Genomic DNA, 24,475 nt, shown 5'->3' on the forward strand with positions numbered 1-24,475 from the left:
CAGCTAATATTCAAATCCCTTCCTTCATATCAGAAAAGAGACACAAAACACATAAACAAACAAAAACACAAACAAGATTTGGTGCGAAACACACACACACACACACACACACAAAATGCATACAGAGACATATCCACAGAAAAAGACAGAGCTATCCTGAGGTTCAGCTACTGTGCACCGAGGCAATTTGTAATATAGATTTCCTCTATAGGCCACTGTAGTGTACCATTTACCATTTCAAACCCTTTGATTTTTTTTCAACGGTGGATAATTCATCTTCTGCTGGTCAATAACAGAGATTGGGACCTAATGAAGGAGTCATAGTCAGAGTGGCCATCACACCAGTGTTTAAACACTGTTTGTAGACAAATTCATTGAAAAGCTCATCTGTTGTTGAGATGATGGAAAACAGCGAAGATGCAAAGGGGAAACGTATGAGATTCGGAACCACACACAACTTAAGCAAATTAAGAAAGGCTGCAGATGACCACACGCTGCCATTCAGACGCCAGTTTATCATAATTATACATTTCCTCCATTCTCTGGTGCATCTCTTTGAACAGTCGGAGACTAAAAGGTACAGTCACTCGTTCCATTTTCTTTCACATTTTCCTGTTAATTACAGATGAAGAATTTGTTTCGTTTATTTGTCCCCAACTTTGAGTCTCTCCCTGAAGACAGAGGGATTCATATACTTCATTTGGGCTCATTGGAATCCTGCTGGTTTCAGTCTTTGTGAATAAAGTGAATTATGCCACATGTGAATGCAAATTTGCAGAAGGCTCTCTGACCCAACTTTTCCGAACATGGCCAGAACTGTGCCATTTTCATGGGTTAGGGTTTAGGGGGAGCCATGTACTGTAGCCCACAGCCAGCTAGCTTATCTTGGAGACAAGAAGCAGTGGAAAAAGCTAGCCTGGTTCTGCCCAAACGTAAATGAGCAATTTCTTGGCCTTGAGTCTCTGCTACATGTCTGAGATCCTCAGGGTGATGAGAATACTGTTCCCCACCCTTACATAAGAGCCACACATTGCAACGTGTCACTAGTTATTAAAGTTGGGTTTTAAAATAGGCAAGATCTAAAACTTCAGTTAGTTAGATTTTATCCCCTTTAACCAGAGCCAAGCTTCATATTTACTGAACAGATATGAGAGTGGGATTGATCTTTCTTATCTCACTCTAAGCAAGAAAAAAAAAGAATAAGCATATTCCCAAAAAATCGAACTATTGGAGGAGATTGTCTGCAATTAGTGAAGATTATTTTTTTGGTGAAGGCCTGTGTATTAAGTAAAATTGCAAGTTGCCAATACAAATATTAAATTAGTGACTTAAGTCCTTGTTTTAGGTGCCTCAGCCGCTCTGAATCATGAATAATGGTGGAAAACACTTAATTATATTACATTTAAGGTAATTGTTTGATAGAAAATTGTGTAATTTAAATCATATTCTGATAAATAGCCAGCCTATATATCGGAATAACAAATAAGCTCATTAAAAGCTTATTCATAGCAACCACATCAACAATTGCACCAGCCTATTTCAACTGAAGGAAACTGTTGCTTTGAAAAGAAAAGAGACTTTTACTTTATGCTTGGTTATTTATAGACATTGTCGTGTTTACTTCATGCAAGACTCCGACTTGACAGATCCCTGATAAACTCTGACATATCAAGTTTAGAAATAGATGAAGAACTCTGCGCTAGGACTTGCTTGACTGACCAATCAATTGGCTTAAATCAGAGTTACACTGGCCCTGGGCAAACACAGTGAACTAATGTTAGAAGAAACAAGAAGAGCTGCACTTTGTGGGCTTCATAATTCACGAGGACAGAATTTAAAAAAAAACTCTCTGCGATATATACTAACGCTTAATGCTGCTTTTGCCTGTTTACTCTGATCAAAACAGGACAATATACAAGAGCCCCAGTCTGTGATTTTACACAGCAAACTAACATGATGTGTCACACAACAGTGTTGGTGTCAGTCCTGCCATACAGGTTCCCCCTCTTTACACCGGTACACCAGTATAAATGTGGAACAACATTGCACCGCACACCCTTTCCATGTTTGTACATTTTATTCAGAACAGTGAGGTGGAATAAAGGCACAACACTCAGCTTAGGGGGCAAGGTGAGGGAAAGTGACTAAAAGAGAAAGGAACTCAAAGGGAAGAAGACAAGGAAACGCACAAGCTGTAAAGAGGGGAAGGGCAAAAAGAGAGCAGGAGATCAGAGACAGAGAGATAAAGAAAGAAACAAAGGCAGGAAGAAAGAAAGAGGGGTAACTTTAAGAAGACTCTGAACAAAATGTAACATCAAGATCCCTGAGAGTACCAAAGTAGATGGAAGCTTTAGAGTGAATTCAAAGTTTGTCGAATCTAAATGAACATCAGCTCCCCATCCTGGCTCTACCCTTAATTATCCATTCTGCCTTTGTACAGCAGCAGCTCAGCTCTGACAACCGCTCTCCCCTGAGATTCCCCCCAACGCTCCCAGCCAGAACATTAGGGAATATCAGGGAATATTACTCCCAGGAATTAACGCTCCAAATCACCTTGCCAGGTTTAGGTCCCGCACACACCCCTCCCTCTCTTGGACAAGATAATCCAGGCTGTAGCACCGGATATATGCCACTAATCATCAAAAAGGTAGGGGCTGTGCAGGAGGGAGAGGATGGAGGAAGGAGAGCAGGGGAAGACGAGGGCGAGAGAGGAGAGGAGAGGAGAAGAGGGGAGAGGCCCCTTCAAAAATGGGTAGGGTCAGTAACATAATTCAATATGCTGAAAGGAAGAAGAAGTAGATAATTATATTTAAATGATATGAAGCTGTAAAATTGGTTTACAGAGAGTAAGTATCGCAATAGTTCAAATGACAAACACCTCACCTGTCCAACGCTGTGTGCCACTTAAAACAAACAACACAAATGCTTTGCAGAGGCTGTGTGTATTTATGTACCTGCTCCTGTGCATCTTGTTTCTCGCCCTCTGCCTCGAGTTTATGACTGACGGCCTGTTGAAGGTTCTTCCTGAGCTCTGCCACCTCCGTCTCCAGCTTCACGGCCATAAACCTGCACGCACAGACAAACACAATGGAACATAGTCATACAGAACTATAAAAACGATTAGTATTAAAAATCAATCTTTTATTTTTACTTAATTTTCATCACACATCCAAACATTTTAGATACATTTTTAAAAAAGAATTTCAATCTCTTAATAATTTTAATTCAATTAACACATCTACATAATTGTTAATGTAACATTTAATAATGATCATTATTACATAAATGTTCCGAAAACCAAACACACACATTCAATTTATTTTATATCAGGATAAAGTTTCTCAAAAATTCTGAGTTGTGGGAGTTTAATGCAGATTATGTGTGAGTATGTGTGAGTATGTGTGTGTGTGTGTGTTTGTGTGTGACGTGCAAGTATGTGAGTGTGTTTATGTGTGTGAGTGTGTATGGCAGTCGAGCTAAGGGAATGTGAAGGGGATCAATATGAAAGGGTCTATTCCTGCCACGCAACTGTGCGCCTGCGTGTGCGAGTCAGTTACTGTCTGTGTACACGCGTGTGAGCGAGTTTGTGTGTGCCAGCTGCCCTGGCTACAGCAGGATCAATACGACAAATGATTACCATTTCCACAAACCTCCCTCCGCAGCCGTGCTCTGGCCGCTCACTGAGCCTCGACACCCCATAACAGCCCCATCCACACAAACACAAACCAACGTCACTCTGGACACACACCTCCAAAAGCAAAACATGAAAATGAAAAATTACAGGAATTGAATTAAGAGTAAAAAATAAGAAATGCCTTTTGAAGGCAGAAGTTTTGGGACAGTGTTGTGAAGTGAGTACATTATAGGTTTTATAGCAAAAAAAAAAAAAGAAAGAGAGAAAGACTAATCTGGATTTGACATTAATTTAATTTCTACCTAAACTGACACCTCCAAAAATACAAAAATAAAATAATGCAAAGTTCAACATGTATTCCTCTCAATCCATACATGATTATTATTTATTTTTTATTACATCTAATAAATGTCAAACACAATGTAAAGTTACAGTAGATCCTTTTTTCTTAAGGTTGCAGATATTGTTTTCATTATAGGATCTGCTGAGAGTTTTCTCTGTTTCACTTTTAAAAAATGACAAATGATTAAACTGTTGCTATAAAATATTCAATAAATGATTGACTAATTGACAAATCATTTCAGCTCAGGTCAGGATCATCTGTTATCTTTACATCTTTATTTGACAATGTGCGGTGGAAGTCGACAGAAAATGAGTAGTGGGAGAGATGGATGGTGAGATGCAACATAAATCCCAGCTGGACTTTTTTTTTGTTTTAATAAAGAAAGTCAACATACAGCATCCATCAGACAATGATAATCCCAGCAATAACTTGGCAATTTGAATTTCCAAATGATTAATAAAAGATTGATAACAATCTGTAAAAATTCCAAAAATATATAATCACAGTTAATCAATCTTTGTGTTGAGAAACACACAGTTTCTCAACACACAGACTGATGGAGCAGTGAAGTTAAAACTAAAACTAAAAGAGTAGCTCAGTGATGGTGAAAGCTGAAGCAGAATCAGAGCAGTCGACACAAAAAAGGAAAGACAATGCCTGATAGATTGGTCCTCGGAGAGAACACATGATAGGATGAACAGAGCGGGAGAAAGAAAGGGAAGAAAAAGAGAGGAGGCGTCCTGTGGAGAAAGGAGGGGATTTCCCACAGCACAGATGGAAGCCATTAGCATGGTGTTGTTGCTTAAAAACCTTTCATGTCTTTGCAGTTATTAGATAATACTGGGCTAACAGTAAACAGCTTGATTCTGCAAATGGCTATAATATGCAGACACAGCGATTGTTTTACCATCCAGTGCCTAAAATTGCTTTAAATGTAATAAAATGCAATAATTCAGAGTGTAACCTATAAAGTCTCCATGCCGAGTTTTAAATTGCCGGTTGACGGAGAAAATGTTCCATGGCTCGACTTAACCGAAAGAAACTCCCTGAGACGGAGACCGTTGCAGTGAGGTCATGTTGAAGCCAAAGCCGCAACCGCAGCTATGTGCGCACAAACAGGAACACACAAACACACTCTCTACTGGGTGATACATGTGCGCTGATGTCATTGCCTCAGCGCTGGTGACACACAGGGGTCACCCAGGGGTCTTACCTCCGAACTCTGAACTCTGCAACCTAACATCTGCATACCTACCGTGTCCCATCAATCGATTTTGTTATTTCTACACAACAGAAATCATCAGTCATTTGCATTTGACGTGTTGTATTAAAATCCTTAAAACTGATAATTTAATGTCCAGTTAAGTGAGACGCTCTGGAGTTTAGGGGTGTTGTGTTCAGCACATGTTCAGTTCAACAGCCTACTGTCCGCTGTGCAAAAAATAGCTAAATGTTTTTGATTACTGAGCTTAAACTGGGGACGATGGGAAATGGGATAAGAGAGGAAGCTTCTCTCCCTCTCTCCCTTCTTACCTTATTTTCTCCTCTGCTAGCTTTCCCTCTCTCAGACACCCCTCCATCCGCCTCACTTCCTCTGCACGGGCTGCCAAATCCTCCACTGAGCAGGAGACACAGAGAAAAGAAAGTGTGAGATAAAGAGCAACAGTTCACTTTTCAGACACTCATGGTTAAGATTCATTACAGAGGAGACTTAATTCGAACGAAAGAAAGAAATTACATTTTTCCAGTTGCGATGGAAATAAAAATTATATACCACATATTTTTTCCCAGGCCCAGTTGGTTTAGTTTTCATTGTATTTGAAAGAAATAAAATATGTGCAAGATGAGTAAAGATTTCCACCATGTTTCACATCTTCAAGCAGACCAAGGTTAATGGAGTGATTTACAAAATATGTATACGCTGAGGTGATTATTGATTCTCGTCAAGTTCAGCGTGAGTGGGAAAATATGAACTGCGACTCACCTTCAAAGTAAAAACGGAGAATGGAAAGGATTGAACGTATTTCACTGATTACACTTGGATGTGGCAGCAGCCTTTTTGTTGAGGCGCAAAAGAAGTGCTTCCCAACCTTGTCAATAGATGGCACTCTTTACCTTGAGCAGGCCACTTAATCTCATACTCTATGGCTCTTCAATCACATTCACTTTTCAGCTGTCTCTTCCGTCCACATGCAATAAAACCCCATTGTCCTACACTTAGTAGTTTCGCACATCCAACGGATGAATAATAAACCACTAGTCAGGTTTCTTGGTTAGGTTTCCTTTTGCAGGCCCCTTTTACTTTGAATTTAAAATTTGGGATTTGCTTCCTTCGTCCCTTTTTTTGTTCTGCATGCTGTTTTGTGAGTCAATGTTTCTTCATATCTCTTAAAACCTTTTCACTAAATTCAGTATTCATTGAATATAACATAAACTGTCAGCCATCGGTGGCCAAGGCTAGTGAATATTGAGAAGGTGTGCGCACTGAATATGTAGAGGTGTGTGTGTGTGTGTGTGTGTGTGTGTGTGTGTGTGTGTTGAATATCTCAAGGATGGACCTTGACTTTGTGGGTGTGCATGTGTTATTTGAGTGTGCAAAACAGAAATAGAGAAATGTTTAGTATATTGCTGTAATGCTTTTAGGGCCACGCACCATGGTAGTGGTGGAACAGACTGAATCGGAAGAAGCCAAAACCAACACCAGAGAGGAGGAGATACAGAAAATCTACATTTAGCAAAAGCATGATTAATTCATGGTTTTGCAGCAGTCGAACTGTTTAAACTGAACTCTTAAGAAAGCGAAGCATTAACTAGAATTCCTAAATATTCAACGAGGCACCAACACTTCTATCTGAGTGTGTATGAGCATGTACCATGCTCAAGGTGAAAGTTTGCTATGATTCTAAATAATCAATAAAGCAGAGATGTGAAAACTTGAGGTGGGGTTCAAATTTTCATTCAAGGCATTAGTTTTAAATGTGACCTCAGTGACACCTCCAACCAGGAGAGACAGCAGCTGCGTAGAATGACCATTTACAGAACCTCTGTTGTTAGCAGCCAAACACACATGGGCAGGGGTACACACACACACACACACACACACACAAATATAAAAAATGTCTGAAAACATAAAAACTGAGACAAGGACGTACGACACTAACAGCAGCACACAAACACCAGATTGTTCTTTTAGACAAATAGATACGATTAGGGGCATTTTTAACTGAGTGAGGATTAATCACCAAATACGAAGAAAAGTTTCCACATTAAACACGAACTCAAACGATCCACAAAGGATTCTAGATTTCTTGCTACTTGAAGAAGAGGAGAAGTCTCTATTATGATGTTCAGGGTCTTTGACAACCTGCTTTTAGTGGCTCTGTGAGTTAAGTTATTAGTCCACGATTTAAGATCTTGGGTCCCTCCCTGTCTCACTTTCTTGACCCTCTTACACAACTTAAGGTACGACATTAGTCCATAATCTAACTCTCGCTTGGTCTCTCCCTCTCAGCACCTTCATACGAGCTTCAAAGCACATCATACAACATCAGCCATATAATCACAGATCTGCGGTCAGATTACCCTGCTCTCTCTGCTAACCTTTAACATGAGAAGGATGAAAACCAAGCTAACCCTGAATCAGTGGTTGGGCTCGGCTGGGCCCAGCCTGGCCCTCATAAAAGCTTCATAAGGCTTCATATGGGCTTCCTTTGGCTTTGTTGCGGGATTCGTAGCGGGCTAAGGTGCTCCCGAGAGACGTCCCAGAAGCCTCTCAAGACTCTTTCTCTCTCTTTATGAAGTTTCATGGGCTTGCAACACTGCTTTTGGGTATAAGCCAAAAGGTGCAGGTACACAGCTGCACACCGTCATGCACACAAATACACCACAAGAAGAAGAAGGGGGAAAAAAAATCATATGCACACAACAGTGAACACTCACAAAGACAAAGACGCACATAGAAACTAAAACTCACTCACACATACGCCCTAACACACTCCCCTCTTGCTCTCTCTCCTCTTCGCTTTATTTACAATCCTATGGCAGCGGTACAAGGGCCCGGGGCTATAACACACGGCACCTAATGCTCAAACTGCCAGGTAATCTCATGTCTGACATCCCCCTTTGATAGAAACTGATCAATAGACTCTTGTAAAGGAGTCATTTTCTCTGATGTTTCTACCAACCACTTCTCTCTATCTCTAGCGCTCTCCCCTTCTCTCCCTCTCTCTGTTTCCCCCCCTTCTCTTTTATTAGCCATACATTTATAATTCATATTTCAGTAGGGCTGAGTTTGCTCTGAGACAAAAAGGGGGGGCTTCTTTGTGTAATAAAGAACAATGGTGGTGAAATGATGGGGAGAAATGCCAGTGTTTGCTGCTGGTTCCGGTGAACAACAGTTTTGGGGATCGATAGAGTGTGAAATGGGATTATAGCTAGTAATAGAGGTGAATTGGAGGAGAGAGGCCTGTGCATGTGTGCGTCCGGGGATCCAGGCTGAATAGCGGCACGCACACACGCGCACACATTTGCGCACACACTTGTGCTCGCACACCCATGCGCACGATAATGATTTCATCATCTTTAGGCAGATGCACATCAGAGGCACAGAGGACTGGTAATATCACATTTCTGTTTTTGTGGGAGTGTGGAAATATGGATATTGTGTTTTTGTTTATGCCGTTATTTCATTTGTTGTCACATTTATTTCACATTATGGCCAACCTTACAACACATCTTATTTAACATGTAAGATGACACTATCGGTCATATTTGAATATTTTAAACATCAGCTCTTGTTTGAATTTCGCAGTTCATGTGGCTGTGAATGAAAAGTGTCTTCAATAAACAATAACCATCATTTAGATTAAACCAAATGCAATTTAGTGAACTGATTAGTAACTGAATCTCTACTGATCTGCACCTTTCTTTTTTGTGTTGGACCGAGCATTAAATTTACCTATAAATACAGAGGGTGCCATCTTACCTTGATTGTACTGTATTGTATGCACTGATGTAATCATAGCACCATATGCAGTTTGTGAAGAGTTGTGTGATTTACTCTATGGACTCACTACTTTGTAAAAAACAGGATCTCAACTGCGCTGAGAGTCTTGCAGAAAATGCGTGCTGTCAAAGAGTGACAAAATGCGACACAGGCAGTCATACGCCAAGTTTCAGCACTTTTTTCTCTCCGTTTTAATCACCCCCTTCTCTCTCGTCTGCGAATCCTCTCCTGACACAGTTTGATTGAATCCAGCTGCCTTCAGACACTTCAATCTCATCCGTGTGACACTTCCCTGGTTCCCAACTCATCCTCCGATCCTCTTGTTTCTTTCCTCCTTTGACGTTTCCTCCATCTTATCCATCACATCCCAAACTACAGCTTAGTATATTCCGAGTTAACTGTGGCATTCAGGTACCGTGTTAGCTGCATCAAACAAATAAAATGATTTGATAGAGACAGCAAAAATGGCACTCCCTTAAAAATTCATATATCAGCAGTGAAAAAATGGTATGATACTTGTAAAATTATTGCTTTTGAGAGATGCCACCATGCTGATATCTCAGTGCGCTTTTATTTACCATATGAATAATTCTGCTATTTTACAGAACGGTGAAGATGGACAAATTACTAGATATCGAAAATATACAACAATATGACAGGTTAGTACATGAAATAACATAATGTCTTAAATATGAAATCATAGTGAATCTTGTATGGTGATGAGCATCTATTCCTCCAGCATATTTCTCCGCTTCATTTTACAACTCTTCGTGGGCAGTTAAAAAAAGTCTACTTTCTGACCTGTTCATTTATTTCACAATTCGCTCCGTCCTAGACCAGATCCACTGCTAACAAACAACAAAAAGGGTCATCACCACTCATGGCAATGTTTGCAAAACACAGGAAGAGCCTTGACAAAGGCTTCATGTTAATAAAAAGGCTTTTTGTTCATGACAGTAATTTCTCAAGCTGAATCCTCACCCAGTCTATTCAGGCCACTGCTGTATCCAGGTAAACAATGCCCCCTTTGTTATAATAATGCATCCTTATTCTTCTTAAGTCATTACAATCGGCCCTACATTGCTGGATTGTATTTGCTGAAGGTAAAAGCTGAATTATATGTGGTTTTGTGTTGAGCGCAGAGTTGAGGGAAAGCATTTTGATCACAGTCAAAGGCCAAGCTACACAGCGTTGTCCTTCTGTCTCTATCTTGTTAATGAGCAGTATTCACCGAGCAAGCCAGCCACTGTCTGCCACAGAGAGAGACCTCAGATTCATCTCTCTGCGGACAATAGGTGATTGTGCGTGTGTGTGTACCTCGGAGAGCGAGTGTGTATGTGCTAATTAAAGCAGTGGGAGTTGGGAGAAATGGTTGTGTTCGTGTGGCTGTGAGGTGTTTGCCTGGCGTGACCGTAGATGTGTACGTTAATTCTTAATGAGACATTTCTGTGCCCAGAGAGGCCCAGCCATCACCATTCGTGCACTGACACACTATACTACAAAGGCCACCACCGGGCCTGTGCACACACACACAGACACACACACACACTGTAGATTCAGGTTTGATTTAATGGTCTTCTGCTTTAGCTGTATGGTAATGATCTGGTTTGTGTGTGTAAGTAAGTGTGTGTGTGTGCTAGAAACTGAATCACCACATTGCTCTACCAAAACTGGCTAATTTGGTCCTACAACAAAAGGTAAGGCACATTGTATGGCTCCATAGTTTTGTGATGGACAGCTGTTACAGCCTTAGCAGTAAATTCAATCTAAAACATCTGGGTTTATGGGGTAGACATAGCAAGAAGAAAGTCACAGAAAAGTCGGCTTCTAGCAGTGCACACTAATGTATTTTGGGGATGTGGCTTTGACAAAGGCCAATGGTAGGGGGTGGGATGTATCTAGCATTTTCAGGATTGGCTGGCTTTAACAACTATGTTGCACAAAGGTTCCAATGTAGTCAAATGTTCAAAGCCAGTGAACATGTAAAGCAGGAAAAGTAACAGATGAACCGTGAACTGACTTAAAATGTCAACTCATTCTGTAAAAAACGCTCATGTTGCTGCGCCAGGTGAGCTAGTGGGTGCCTCGTGTACAAAGACTTGTGCGCTGCCTGGGTTGGTTCTGACCCAGCCCTTTGCTGCAGGTCTCTCTCTCCCAATTTCATACTTGCACAGTCCTATCAATGAAGGCAAAAATCCTATAAAATTTAAAAAGTGGGTTACTTTAAAAACAAATGCTTTCGCTGTAGACTCAAAACGTGTATATTTACAGTATACACACTGTCAGCATGTATGTGGTTGACTTGAAAGGTATTCGTTGATGGATAAATGGATAAATGGACGAATAAAACAAGTAAGTGATGGATTTGTTGACTGATTGCTACCTGTCGCTTGGTGTTTGCCGTGTAACTCCTCCAGCTCTTGGCTCAGCTGTCGGATGTGAGCGCTAAGACTCTGTTTCTCTCTGGTGGCACTTCTCATCTTCTCCTCCTGTTTCCGTAACTCCTCCTGAAACCTCTGCACCTCTCCTCTCTGTGCATCCACCTCCCTGTTCCCTCTTGCAGCCTCCCGCCGGGCCTCCTCCAGCTCCTCCTCTGACTGCCTGAGGAGCGTTGTGCGTACCTGTAATACAAGAAAGGGCCAAGGAGGAACATGGAATGATCGACTATATTTTCAGGTGCATGCACGTGTAGCATTTGATAAGCTGCTAGAACATAGCATCTAGAAAGCACTTCACCATCAAAAAGAGCCTAAAAAATGTTTTGAGTGGCCACTTATTTTTTGATCTCGCTGCTCCGCTTGCATCTGCTGTTGTCTGTGTGACAATTTGACTCTTTGTGTATACTCACGCATCACATACTGTATGTAGACACGTGTCCCATTACCCCTGATGTGAACGTGGCCGGAACAATTGCACGTTGTGTCCTTAATGTGTCTTGGGGAAGTCTTTGTGGCTGGTTAACCCTAAAATCCTTTTCATCCTGAACAATGCCCAGGTCTGTGTGTATGCATGGTAAAAAAAATATTTTGCAGAAAAACATACATGAAACAAAAGTTATATTGTTTACACTCTCTCTTCCAGTTTCCTTTTAAATCTTTTACCGCCAGGTGCCCTGAATTCAGCAACGAGTACGTATGAATACTTGTGTAATTATGCACAATAAAGATTCATGTGTATATGCATAATGCATGTATATGTTCCCATCGATACATGTGACCTTGCATTATGTGATATTCCACAGGGAAGTAGAGGAGAAAAAATGGTCAAGATCTGACAGCAAGAGGGAACTTTACTACAGGAACATATAATACAGTGTGTGTGTGTGTGTGTGTGTGTGTGCATATGATTGTGGCGAGTGCAACATGTGTATCACTTGTATGTGTCAGAGGACCAACAAATTAATATGTAAAATCAAATGTTTCCACTTCCACCCACGCACCTACAGCCACACACACACACACACACACACACACACACACACACACACACACACACACACACACACACACACACACACACACACACACACAAGGATGATGTGTCTATGACTGCCAGCAATGTTGGCACTCTGCCAGGCTACAGTCACCACTTTGAGTAATTTGAATATTTAGTGTCCCATTGAGCTCTTAATTGGAGTCAATTTCACCAGCCTTGGCACTGTTTGGTGCTTTAATTAATGGTGAGGCAATTTGTTTCTGCCAGGCAATCACAGGAAAATCATGAGTGGTGGGTGTGTGTATGTGTGTGTGTGTGGTGCCAGTGGAGGTGGCTTAAGTACTCCACTTTATAAACTTGAATGGAATCTCATGTAGCTCGTGCCAACATTTAGACCCCTGAATTCAAGAGTAAAGAAAGAAAAGGTCAAAATAACACACTCTCCCTAAATCAAAGGACAGGTCAGCAGAAGTGCTTTACTTTGATACCTTTTGAGTATCCGCCAGCTCAAGCTCTAAGTGTGTGACTTGGGTTTTCAGGCGTGTCACTTCCTGTTCCAGCCGGCTGCAAATGCTCAGGTGTGTGTTGTGGGACAGCGTGAGATTTTGTGTCAGACCTGCTTTTTCCTGGGTTCTACAGGGAGGACAGCAAATAATTAGCTAGTGTGTCTGGGCTGCGGTGGAAGGCATTGTACCAATAAACAAAATGAGAGAAAAAAAAAGAATAAATCAAATTAGTAGATTTAGCCAAATTAAAAGAAATTACTTTAACAGATTAAATTTCCCCATGCAATGCCTCTATGCTACTGTGTGTCATTTGGTAAGCAGACTGTTAAGAGAATGAGAGAGAGAGACAGCGATGGAGGCAGTAGAGAGGGAGGGGGCATGACAGGAGAGACAATGACAGGAACCGGGATCAGCAGAGGAGAATGAGAGTTTTATAGACTCTGTTATTACTGTCTCTCCAGCTCCGACTTCATCTGAAGAATAGCCTTTTCACACTCTGCAATGCGCTCAACCTGCTCAGTGCAGCGCTGAAACACAGAGGCGTACACACACAGATACGGACACACGTGGATTCAAAAGAATATGGATGGTGATACATGTACATCAGAAACTCTGAGCGCAACTTAAAAAAAAAACTATGTAAACAAACATCTCTCACTTTGAATATACTGTAAATACTCTTATGGATACATTTGTCTGGTTTGGTGATAATATGCAATGAAATTGGTATAATCTGAATGTGTAGGACCTACAATCTATGACCTCACCTTCTGTAGCTGCTGGCTGTGTCTTTGCAGGCCGAGATACTCCTCATCAGAGCGAGAGTGACTTGCCTTATGTAGCCGTAGGTCACATTCCAACATCAGCTTCTACAGTATCAGTGGAAGTGAAATCTCTTTTAGTCAATCTCACACTGACTGGAACTAAACGGGGGCTTCTTGAGCAATGGCATTTCAACAGATTGCATGCATTATGGTTTGCTAATAAATGACACTGATGATGCCAATAAGGAAACAGATCATTATGTATTGCTCCTTTGTGGATTGATTTGTTGCATGGCAGAGCACAGAGACACATGGCCTCTGTGTTCGCAAACCCAAACATGAGGAGCTCGACCTTAACTACTGAATGTAGTCAAGGGTAAGTAGAAAAAACTGCTTAATGTATCACTACCCTCAATCATAGCCCATTAGCTGCTGTCTTTTGTGTAGGCAAATTATAAAAGACATCATTGTAGTGAAGAAAAGAATCTTTACATTCCAGTGAAATATTCCAGAGTCAGAACACGAGCAGACTACAATAGAGATAGCTATAAGGTATTTCCATTTGTGCTCAGTATGTGAGCATATGACTTCAGTAGTGGCATTTCTTTTTTTATTCAATTCAGAATTTCTTGTAAACAGGGAACAAAGGCATTAGTGACTTCAGTGCAAGCTGAGTCCAACACTGGCATGAGGTAGCGAATTAGCGGGACGTGAAGCTCCATAAGAGCTCCTAACCTCTTGATAGGCGCGTCACAATCAAAGTCATTAGCCAGTGTAATAAAGGGCCTGAGATACAGCCATTCTTCAACAGCCTAACTCTTTTATAACCAACAGATTAAAGTTGATTGGATTAAAATGACATTCCGCCCGTCTGACCTTGGTGGCAGCAGTTAAGTTCATCCAAATTAAATTTCTCCGTAATAAAGATGATTCATTTGTTGCTTGACGTAGTAAATATAAAACAGAGAGAAAAAGGGAGAAAAGATTAAGTGACACACGCCACTGCACACGTGCACAAACACACACTTGTACATGCACGTAAACAATGACACACAAGCACACATAGGAAAGAACCCGCGTATGCACTCACACAATTCAGGCAAGCACCTGGGTGCTCGCGCAAGAAGACAGCGACACATCTGTGAGTCAAGACAAAGACACATGTTCTTGTTGAAAACTCTCATCTTTAAAGAATACATGCAACCAATTTGAGTATTAAAACTAGAATGACACTCAGGAGAGTGTGTATCCACCAAGGCCAAACAGTCTCCATATGGAAACATTAAAATTTACTAGATCTGGATTTTAATTTGGATCTGAATCAAATAGCACACACTCATAAATATCTGTCCCTTAAAATCTCCAAATTATTCTCTGAGAAATCAATGGAAATATTGAAAAACGCTCTCTCAGAATGTCAAAGGATAATTTAATGGGATCTTTCATGTCCCAAACAACTTCATGAAAATATTGATTTAAACTTGACAACGAAAAATGCTATTATTGTCTACACCTGGATCCTAATGTGTGTCCTGACCTGTTGTTTGAGTTTATCCCCTTGCTCCTGCAGGGATCCTATCAGGCTTCTGAAGTGGTCCACTTTTTGTTGGCTCTCCCTCAGCAGGGTCTGATTGGCCTGGAGCTCATCTGTCAGCTGGTCAAGAGCCTCTTGCGAGCCCTCCCATTGGCTAACCTTCTCCTGGTACCGCTGCTCCAGCTCAGCTTGCTCTCGCTTGACAGAATGAGTTTCTAACTGGGACTCTCTTAGCTGTCGATTAAAGGTCCAGTGTGTAAGATTTGGGTGAAAGGGAACTATTGCCAGCAATTGAATGTAGAATAATTCTCATGATGTTTTCACGAGTTTGTTTAATCTAAATTATATGAATTGTAGTTTTCTTTACCCCAGAAAAGGCCCTTTATATTCAAATACTTTATATTTACATCGAGGGGACCCTCTCTACGGAGGCCGCCATGTTTTTACATTAGTCCAGACTGAACAAACTAAACACCTTTTGAGTTTTTATGACAATTAAAGGCTACCACAGGTTCTTTTTCATGTTTGGAAGTGGAGGGTGAGGTGAGTGGTGTTCAACTGCAGCATGTAATTTCAACACTAGATATCACTAAATTCTACACACTGTACCTTTAAGCATGGTAAAGAAGTGAAAGGCAGAATTTTAGATACAGAGAATGTGGAGAATAAGCCTGGAGCTAATGGCACGGAGCATGCAGGGACACAATTTTAAAATACTACTGTAAACTACGGTACACAAATATAGAGATAAACCAGTGTCTACCTGTTGCTGTGAATATTGTAGTTCCTCTTCTAAAAGTTCCGCCTGTCCCTGCACCCTATGAACCTTCTCTATTGCTGCAGCGTACTTTTGTTTCAAAATTGCTACTGTTTCATTTTGCTCCTGGATTTGTAAACTGGCAACGTTGAGCTCCTCCTTTGCTCCTTTCAGCTGCTGATGAAGAAGTCCCATCTCATCCTCCTGCTTCTTTAGCTTCCCTTCAGACGTTTCAACCTGAAAGCAAAAATAATCACATGTGCTACGTTTGTTCTGAGAAATAAGACTTTTTCTCTATTTACACAGCTGCAGCCTAAAGGTTTGGCAGAGGAACAAAATTACTAATAGTTTTTGTAAGAAAGAAGCAATTTGAATTCCCTCATGTACAGATGCTTTTGAGAAAGTTAACAGCTGCCAAATGTGAAAGTGTGCGTGATTGAACATGCTGAAAATAACTGAATATTAAAGATGTAGGCTGCACATAAGGAAGAATATATACGCTTAGAAAAAGGCCGAAATTAGTGCAGCACCAACCATCATCAACATTATCATAATGCTACAGAATACTTTACCTGATTCTTAATTGAGGCTAAATGTGTGAGAGAAAAAAGGCAAACTCGTGTAACCTAGTTTGTCTAACATGGTGAACTACACTGTGCTGCTCTACAGTAACCTCTGTCATTAAGAAATGGGAACCCAGGAAGTGAAACCAGGCTTAATCCCGGTGTTACACTAGGAATCCTACCGTAGCTCACCTTTCTAGGGGAGAGGTTGAGAAAGTTAAACCCACTCTAACACTCATCTTGAGTTCATCCACGTTAATCCCGCTGTAATCTGGATCTGAACATGAGGGTTTACGGCTAATGACAGCCAACTAGTTAGATTTCAGCGGTTCACCGCAGCTTGGTTTAACCAGGGATTAAATGGGCCCATCTAGGACTAACGCTTGGTAGAGGGGAGCATGACTAAGTAGAAAAATGTAGTCGTGCAAAAAGGAGAGAAGAGAAGGGGAGAGGATAGGAGGAAAGACGAGAGGATGGAGGGGCAGCCAAAGGTTACCCAAGGATATAGTCAGTATGAAACACACAAACCACATAAAGTAAGGTGTCATGTGTCAACTTTCACTTCTATAATACTCAATCGCTGCTTTCAGACATGCACTGAACACTGAACTACAGATATTCTCTCATGCCAGCACCCTTAAAACACTGGATAACATCACAGTGAGCCAGTGTGAGAAAACCGCAGAAGATTATCCTGAGGATTCACTGTGAGCGAATGGGTGAGTTGAAGATGTTTCGCGTGACGGACTCTCAGGATGAAAAAGAGGAGTCATGTGCCTAAAAGAAGATGTCAACTTGTAAAGACAATGAGATTCTTGAGCTTTTGGTCATAAGGGCCAATGTTGATGTGCTGTAAACAAAAATGCTGCAGAATTAATACATCATGTCCTGCCTCCTGCTGTACCCAAGCCGCCACCCCTCACCTGAATGCTCCTGATATTTCCCGTAAACGCATATGACCCAGACAATCTGCAAATTTCTTCATACTTAAAAAGCAAAGTGTGGAGATTGTCCCAAACCAATTGTCCGAACATTATTCGGAGTTCATGTCTGCCTTATATTACTTTCTCCTCCCTGTATTTCCCACTAACGTACAGTATCTACCGCCCTGCTGCTGAACTTAGCATTTCTTTCAGTAGGTGGATGAAAGGCCTCATAACAAGGCATCGTGGGAAACACTGTGGTTTTTAATCAGGAGTTTGTGCTCTGGGGAAACAAACAGCCCTCATTAAACATGATGGAAAACACACTGTTTTCACCCTCATGGCCTGACAAACCATTCAGTCATTTGAGTATTCATTGTTGTCACATGAATACCCGAGTCAACACTCAGTTTATAATAACTCTAGTTTCCTCTTCATGTTTTTCTTTTGAACCTCTTGGCCTGCGTTTCCTTCTCAGTTTTTCTAATCGAGTTCAATTGGATGTGAGAGGTTGACAGATAAAGGAGTCATCATGTCTTGTTTGGTAATCCAGATGATATAGATGAGGATATATATGTAGGTTATATTTAAATCAATAAAACTTATCTGCTCTAAATAGGTCACTTTGTCGTTCCTGGCAGAAAACTCTGACTCTCTGATTTAAATCTGTGATCACTCGGCCTCAAATGAATAAGTGCATCTGGTTTTTCTTTCTGCTTTGTTCACTGGATTAAAAACAGTAGATTTTTTTTTTTCTCTGTCGGATTGTGGCTCAACAGATTGACAAGTGAACGCACAAAAGACTCGCCTCCTCTGCAGCTGTGTGCTGCTGACTTAAACTGTCCTTGATCTCTGTGACCTCTGACTCTCAATCCTTCAGCCTGCTCTGCATTTGGCTGAGCTCAGATTTGTTCTGCTTCAATAGGCTGTGAAGCCGGGATGCTCCTCGTGGCTCCAGTGTTCGGCATCAGTCTCGTGAGCCTGTTTCACAGATTCCAGGTCAGAGTCCAACTCATCTATAGATTGCACCACAGATTTCACCAGTAGGGCAGGGACGAGGAGGTAATTCTCTCTTACCTGTTGCTGACTAATACGGATCTGATTGTGCAGCCGCTGTTGTTCTTTCTCCTTCCGTTCTTTAAGGCGCTCTGTATCTCTGACCTTTCTGCTTAACTGACAGGCCTCCTCTTGGTGTCCTCTGACTTTGTGGTTCAAGTGTCTTAGCTCAACCTCCAGTTCTGCCACCTTAGCAAGAAAAAAGAGAGAGAGAAAGTGAGAAAAACTGAAAAAAAGATGGAAATGGAACAACTCTATGTAGGCACACAAAGCACACACAGACAGAAAAGACAGCGAGGGGGCGGCAGTAGCCTAAAAGTGAGCAAATCAGGCTTGAGTCAGAGTTTCCCGGTTTAGTCTCAGGACCAGGTGGGAAAATGTGGGTACAGCCGACATGAATGAGTAACGATTCCCCTTTTCCTCGGTTCGAACTTTCGAGGAGCCTTTGAGCAAGCTGCTGTACCTCCCACTGTTCTAATGGAGCTGCTCAGTAGCCAACAGTAGAAGAGTGTTGCTGGTTTGGGCAGTTCCCTCGAGTGGATGTGTGCAACTCTGTGGGTGTAAAGCAGGGCATTGTTGGCAAAAAAAACAAAAAGCACGAGGGCGCTCACACAACCTAGCCTCAGCGTATGAAACGAAAAAGAAAATAGTAAGACAGGTGGATGACCCGTGTCGTAGTACCTAGACAGAAATTTAAGCCCTGAGACAAAAACCCAAAATACAACTTCCAGATAACCTCAACCTATTTCTCACGTAAAAAAAACTACAAGGTATTGAATCGATCATATTAAAAACGGTTTTGGTCTTTCTTTCACTTTTGTTTGTTCAGCAAAATCTTTTAAAATTGCACAAATACAGCCTGAACACTCAAATGACACACCGAATGATCTGGAATAAGTGGGAGAGGACAGGAAAAATCTAAATACTTCACAGACACAAACCACAACACCTGTTCTTGTGTCGCTTGATGCTTTTGTTCCGCTGTCTTCATTTCATCTCTTAACTGCAGAATTAACTGATCCCTGCTTCGAACCTTAACACACAGAAAATACACTTAAAATTTGACTTCCGCTAAATTGCACATGTTGACATTCAAGCCCAGTATGTTTCTTTAGTTTAAGACTTGGTTAAGAATACAGGACTTTAAGGGCATATCTCTGACCTACACATGGGCGTACACAAACAAAGACACAAACACAAAGAAAGATGGACCTCCAGGTGAGAGCCGTGGAGTTTCTCGTGGCTCAGAGCCAAGTCAGCCTCCAGTCTCTCTTTGGTCTGGTTTAGGCGGACACACTCTCTGCTCTGCTCATCCCTCTCCTGGTACAGCTTCTCCAAATCCTTCTCTCTGTGGAGCAACTGGGAAACAATCAAGCCACTTGGTCAGTGCTACACTTATATATCTATATGTCAGAACACACCTGTAGCGTTTTGGTCAAGTCTTCCATTTACACATGTATAAAGAGGGTACAAATCAAATGTTATTTCATATAAATAAACAGCAAAAGATACAGGATTTACCAACCCTAGTATTCTTTTATAATTGAGGATAAAAATAAATACAATTTTAAAAAATAAATTCAAATAACACCAAAAAAAAAATAAGGAATAAAACAATTCTGGGATCAATTAAAATGATTTAATGTACATTTGCTTTATTATACAAACTAAATAAAATACCTTTATATTGATTCTTATTTTTGATCAACCATTAAATTAATATTCCAGCAATAACATTTACATCAGCCAGGGAGGTTATGATTTTGTCTGCGTTGGTTCATTTGTTAGTTAGCAGGATTAGACACATCTTATCAATTTATTTTCAGGGATGGGGGGATGACCCAAGGAAGCACCCATTAAAGTTCAGTTCAGATCAGGGTGTGGTTTTTATTTTTATTGCAGAGATGGGGCATTTACCTTTTCCTTGATTCCTTGATTTCAGAGAATACCTCATGGATCTTAATGAAAAAAATTAGGTGCAGATCCAAATAAAAATCCAGATCTAGCAGATCTAAGCGTGGAGTCATAACGGTAGTGTTGGGCCTTGGGGGAGGTATGAACTCTACTGAGTATCCTTCTAGTTATTTGATAAAGGACTACATGGCTGTCTTTTAACAATAATGTTAACATGAATATAAATCATGACTACTACAAATGTTTTTGTCGAGTAGTAAAGCTGCTGCCTTCACCTGTCTCTGACAATCAGCGTGCTGCTTCTTACTCTCCGCGAGCTCTTTCACCAGCAAACTTATCTTAATCTCCCTCTTCTGCATCTGCAACACATAAATGGCGTTATGATATAAGAATGTTGGACAATGTTTCTTCAGTTGCAAAACAAAAATGCTCTTTTTGATGATACTTTGACAGCACGTTAAGTCATATCTCGCTGACTTGTTGGCAGCCCGAGCTGCATCTTGGGAGACGAGAAGTTTGGTCACTGTTTACAAAATTAGAGATAACATTTTTCAGGCTTGGCATCATAATTGCATGTGATTGAACGGTGGTGGTGGGAGGATGACGCTATGTGCAGAGAAACGGTTGTTTATACATCTCTTGAGTATACAGTATGTCTGACAATTGCTTGTGTTTGTCTGTTTCCTTGGTGACCTTCCCTAATTACCAACTTCAGTTCTATGCCAAATGTGTGTGTGTGTGTGTGTGTTTGTGTGATTTGAAGTTTGGGGAAGTGTTGAGACCTTTTCAGTGAAATTCAGTGTAATTTGCCCTACACACGTTTTACTGTGCACATCTGCTGCTGACATAGTATCCACTTTTGATTTATATTTACACAACAGACCTTCAAGCAGACTTAAATAAAAAAAAATAAAAAAAATCTCTCTCTCTCTCTCTCTCTCTCTCTCTCTCCATCCCTCTCCACCTCCAGTCCGTCCTGCATGATCCAGGGATTGTTTTGAGCAGAGTTGAGGGCTCGTTTGTAACTGTCCGGGGGGATTGATGGAGTTAACTTGGCTCTTTGACCTCTCACCTCTGGCTGTCAGCGACCAGGCTCGCAGGCACACTAAACCTGAGCTACAGCAAGGAGGATCAAAAAAAGAAAAGAAAGCACTGCATACACACTACATACACACTGCATATCCACTGCCATGCATGTAGCAGCTGAAGCACAAATGTAAACAGGTACCAAGCACCCTGGGCAGGACTCATACAGGTTTGGGTTTACATTCCATAGATATCAGATGGCACCAGGTGCGTTATTTGTGCACAGAGAAAATGACCAGAGCATTAAATCATGTTACTAAACTTACCAACAGAACAACACTCACTTCCTGCCATTTTTTAAACCTTAGCATCATTTATCTTTGAATGTGTGTGTGTGTGTGTCAGAGTAAGTGTGTGCACGTGAATTCCCAATGTGAACTTGTGATAGGCAGAATGGATGTTGATAAACACAGGAGGATGTCGTGTCAAAACAGACAACTTGTCAAAACGACACGCTAACTAGGTCAATCACAAAGTTTAAGAAGAAACTTTGGAGTGGAGCTTTGGTTTATGCATATCTCTACGTGCATGTCTACGTGTGTGTGTGTGTGTGTGTGTGTGTGTGTGATAAGCTCCTGAACGAATCTGCAGGAGGGGACCTCCAATATCGAAGGTATTTTTAAATCAATGAGCTCTTAAGTGTATCTCAGTCTTATGTGTTCGCACATACGCACACACAACACTCAGTGCAGATAGAATCCCTACTGACAGGCAATGACAAGATAAAGAGAGAGAGGAAAAAAAAAGAAAGAAGAGAGGTGGGGGGACGGGGACGACAAGAGGGGGGAGAAATAATATTTGAACAGTTGGGGGTGGGGAGCGGTGATGGAGGGGATGAAAGGGAGAAGTGGCAAGGCAAGAAAAGAAATGAGCAATAAGTGAGATCAAGAGAGAAAGTGCGGAGAGAGAGAAAAATCAGTAAGCCATTTTGATGGTTGTAAAGCATTGTGAGCAGGACCGATGTTTGTCCGAGTCCAACCTTGAAGGCTTCAACAACTCCCCACAATTCTGCTTATGTTCCACTGTACAGCTCCTTCTCTCTCCTTTTCATTCTTGTTTGCTTTCTCCATCCCGATCCCCTGAAGCCCCTTTTGTCCGTTTCAAATAACACGTAATTTGAATTCTTTTATCCAACGCGTTTTAAAGAATAACTATGAGGACATACTTCTTTATATTGAAATCCCACTGTGTGAGCTAGAGTCACAATGTGCTGCAGTGTTAACAATAAAGAAGAAAAAGACTGGACATCGCACATTGAAGGCACATTCAGAATTGTGTGACACAATTTTGAAAATGAATAACAAGCTCTTATTCTATGACAAAATACTTCCAGTAACAATTTCACACGTAACTTTCTGAATTAAGAAACGTTAACCAAAGCCAAGTCAGCTGAAGTCAGACCAGTGCTTCTATTCCTCACCCACTATCCCTGTCTGCTTACCAGTTTTTTCACCGGATACAGTTTTCCTTTTTAAAGCGAGTGGACTAGTCATTCTCTAAAGAAAAGTCTAACCGGCTCCCTATTCTTCTGAGCAAGGAAGCCTAAGAGAGAGGGGAGAGTGAATCGCCAGAGTACATTTCAGATGAACGAGGGAGTGTTGACAGTATTTGTTCAGCTGTGCTAATGTTAGGACATTTAGAGTTGGAGAGGAAAATACTTAACACAAAGTTCTCTCAGTTTCACTTACATTCAAGTGGAAGCAGACACACGCAGACACACACGCAGACACACACGCAGACACACACACACACACACACACACACACACACACTCTCTTCTTTTCCACACACCTACAAGCATACAATAATGACATGAAGTGTGGATGAGTGAATGCCCAGAGGAGTGTGTGTATGTGTGCGTGTGTGTGTGCGTGCGTGCGTGTGTGTGTGTGTAACAGAGAGCTCGTAATAGCTCTGAAAAAGCAGTTTTGGTGCATAAAGCACGGCCGAATGTGGACAGAAAAAAAAAGAATCCTAGAGAGTGTAGCGGTCTGTCATGGAAGACACACAACAAACCCACACACTCTCCTTTCCTAACCTAAACCTAATTCTAACCCTAAAAACTGTCTATGCTCAAAATCTCAATTGTCCTTACGAAGATAAAGGTCCACATATGCACTCACACACACGTGCGCACACACAGATACACACAGTGTAGTACCATTAATTTATATGCATTGCACAGTATTTGAAAGTGGCTTTTGCCAACAAGACTTATGTTGAAGCATTGGAATCTCTTTGCCTTCATCCTGCAGGATTATAACTGAATTATTGTTCACTCCTCTGTAGTGAATTACAAGAGGTCAATAATATGCTTTAAATATATTTTTGATTAAAATAGTATACTTCACCAACGTCAACTTGCTGTCATGAGCTGCAGAGCATTTCCTCTTTTTAGATGTGCATTCTAGAAACTGGGTGACAGCTGTAACAATAGCTTCAGTGATAGCAGACGAATCCTGACCCGAACCCTAACGCTATTCTGAAAATGATTATTGTTAGTGAAGAGGGCTTGCCAGTGAAAAGGACTGAACCTTGTGTCTCATCCCTTTTAATTTTTTTTACACATCCAAGCCCTTGACATTCACTCGTGAAAAGTATCTTTCCAACCAGAGTAATCGAAGGCTAAACACAAACCAGGAAGCATTAACATATGCATTATTAAAAAAAAAAGGGCTGAGCAATGAAAAGGTCTAAGAGTCATTGCGGCATACAAATATGTAATATTTGAATTTTAGTGCAGTTGTAACGGAAAAGAAAAATCATGTTTTAACAGAATAATCCAAATTTTTAGTCGTTGCTCTTTGCTAAAAAAAAAGTGTCTGTTTTTAATAAGCTCTAAATATCAGAACATCCCATTTCCCATTATCTAAAACCTTATTATCAGCACCATTGTAGAAATAGACAATGTGTGGCACAGTGAATATTACATTTGAAAATTGAATATTTAAATGA

General features: G+C 41.0%; 1 protein-coding gene across 5 annotated transcripts in view; it reads right to left on the minus strand.

Annotated features, from left to right (window-relative positions):
• Positions 1-24,475, minus strand: part of LOC109629462 (early endosome antigen 1) — a 91,022-nt gene that overhangs the window by 17,329 nt on the left and 49,218 nt on the right. For 4 of the 5 annotated variants that reach the window (XM_069512658.1, XM_020087183.2, XM_020087185.2 and 1 more), the window contains 12 exons: positions 20,710-20,793; positions 19,733-19,879; positions 19,470-19,553; positions 18,542-18,709; positions 15,985-16,215; positions 15,225-15,455; positions 13,691-13,792; positions 13,374-13,450; positions 12,906-13,050; positions 11,366-11,603; positions 5,511-5,595; positions 2,955-3,066 (listed from right to left, as the gene is read on the minus strand). In XM_069512658.1, the coding sequence (XP_069368759.1) occupies positions 2,955-3,066; positions 5,511-5,595; positions 11,366-11,603; positions 12,906-13,050; positions 13,374-13,450; positions 13,691-13,792; positions 15,225-15,455; positions 15,985-16,215; positions 18,542-18,709; positions 19,470-19,553; positions 19,733-19,879; positions 20,710-20,793 (1,704 nt within the window). The remainder of the gene's footprint in view (positions 1-2,954; positions 3,067-5,510; positions 5,596-11,365; positions 11,604-12,905; positions 13,051-13,373; positions 13,451-13,690; positions 13,793-15,224; positions 15,456-15,984; positions 16,216-18,541; positions 18,710-19,469; positions 19,554-19,732; positions 19,880-20,709; positions 20,794-24,475) is intronic. The other variant, XM_069512657.1, reaches the window with a different exon arrangement.

Source organism: Paralichthys olivaceus, chromosome 17, assembly GCF_024713975.1.
Source record: "Paralichthys olivaceus isolate ysfri-2021 chromosome 17, ASM2471397v2, whole genome shotgun sequence".
NCBI lineage: Eukaryota > Metazoa > Chordata > Actinopteri > Pleuronectiformes > Paralichthyidae > Paralichthys > Paralichthys olivaceus.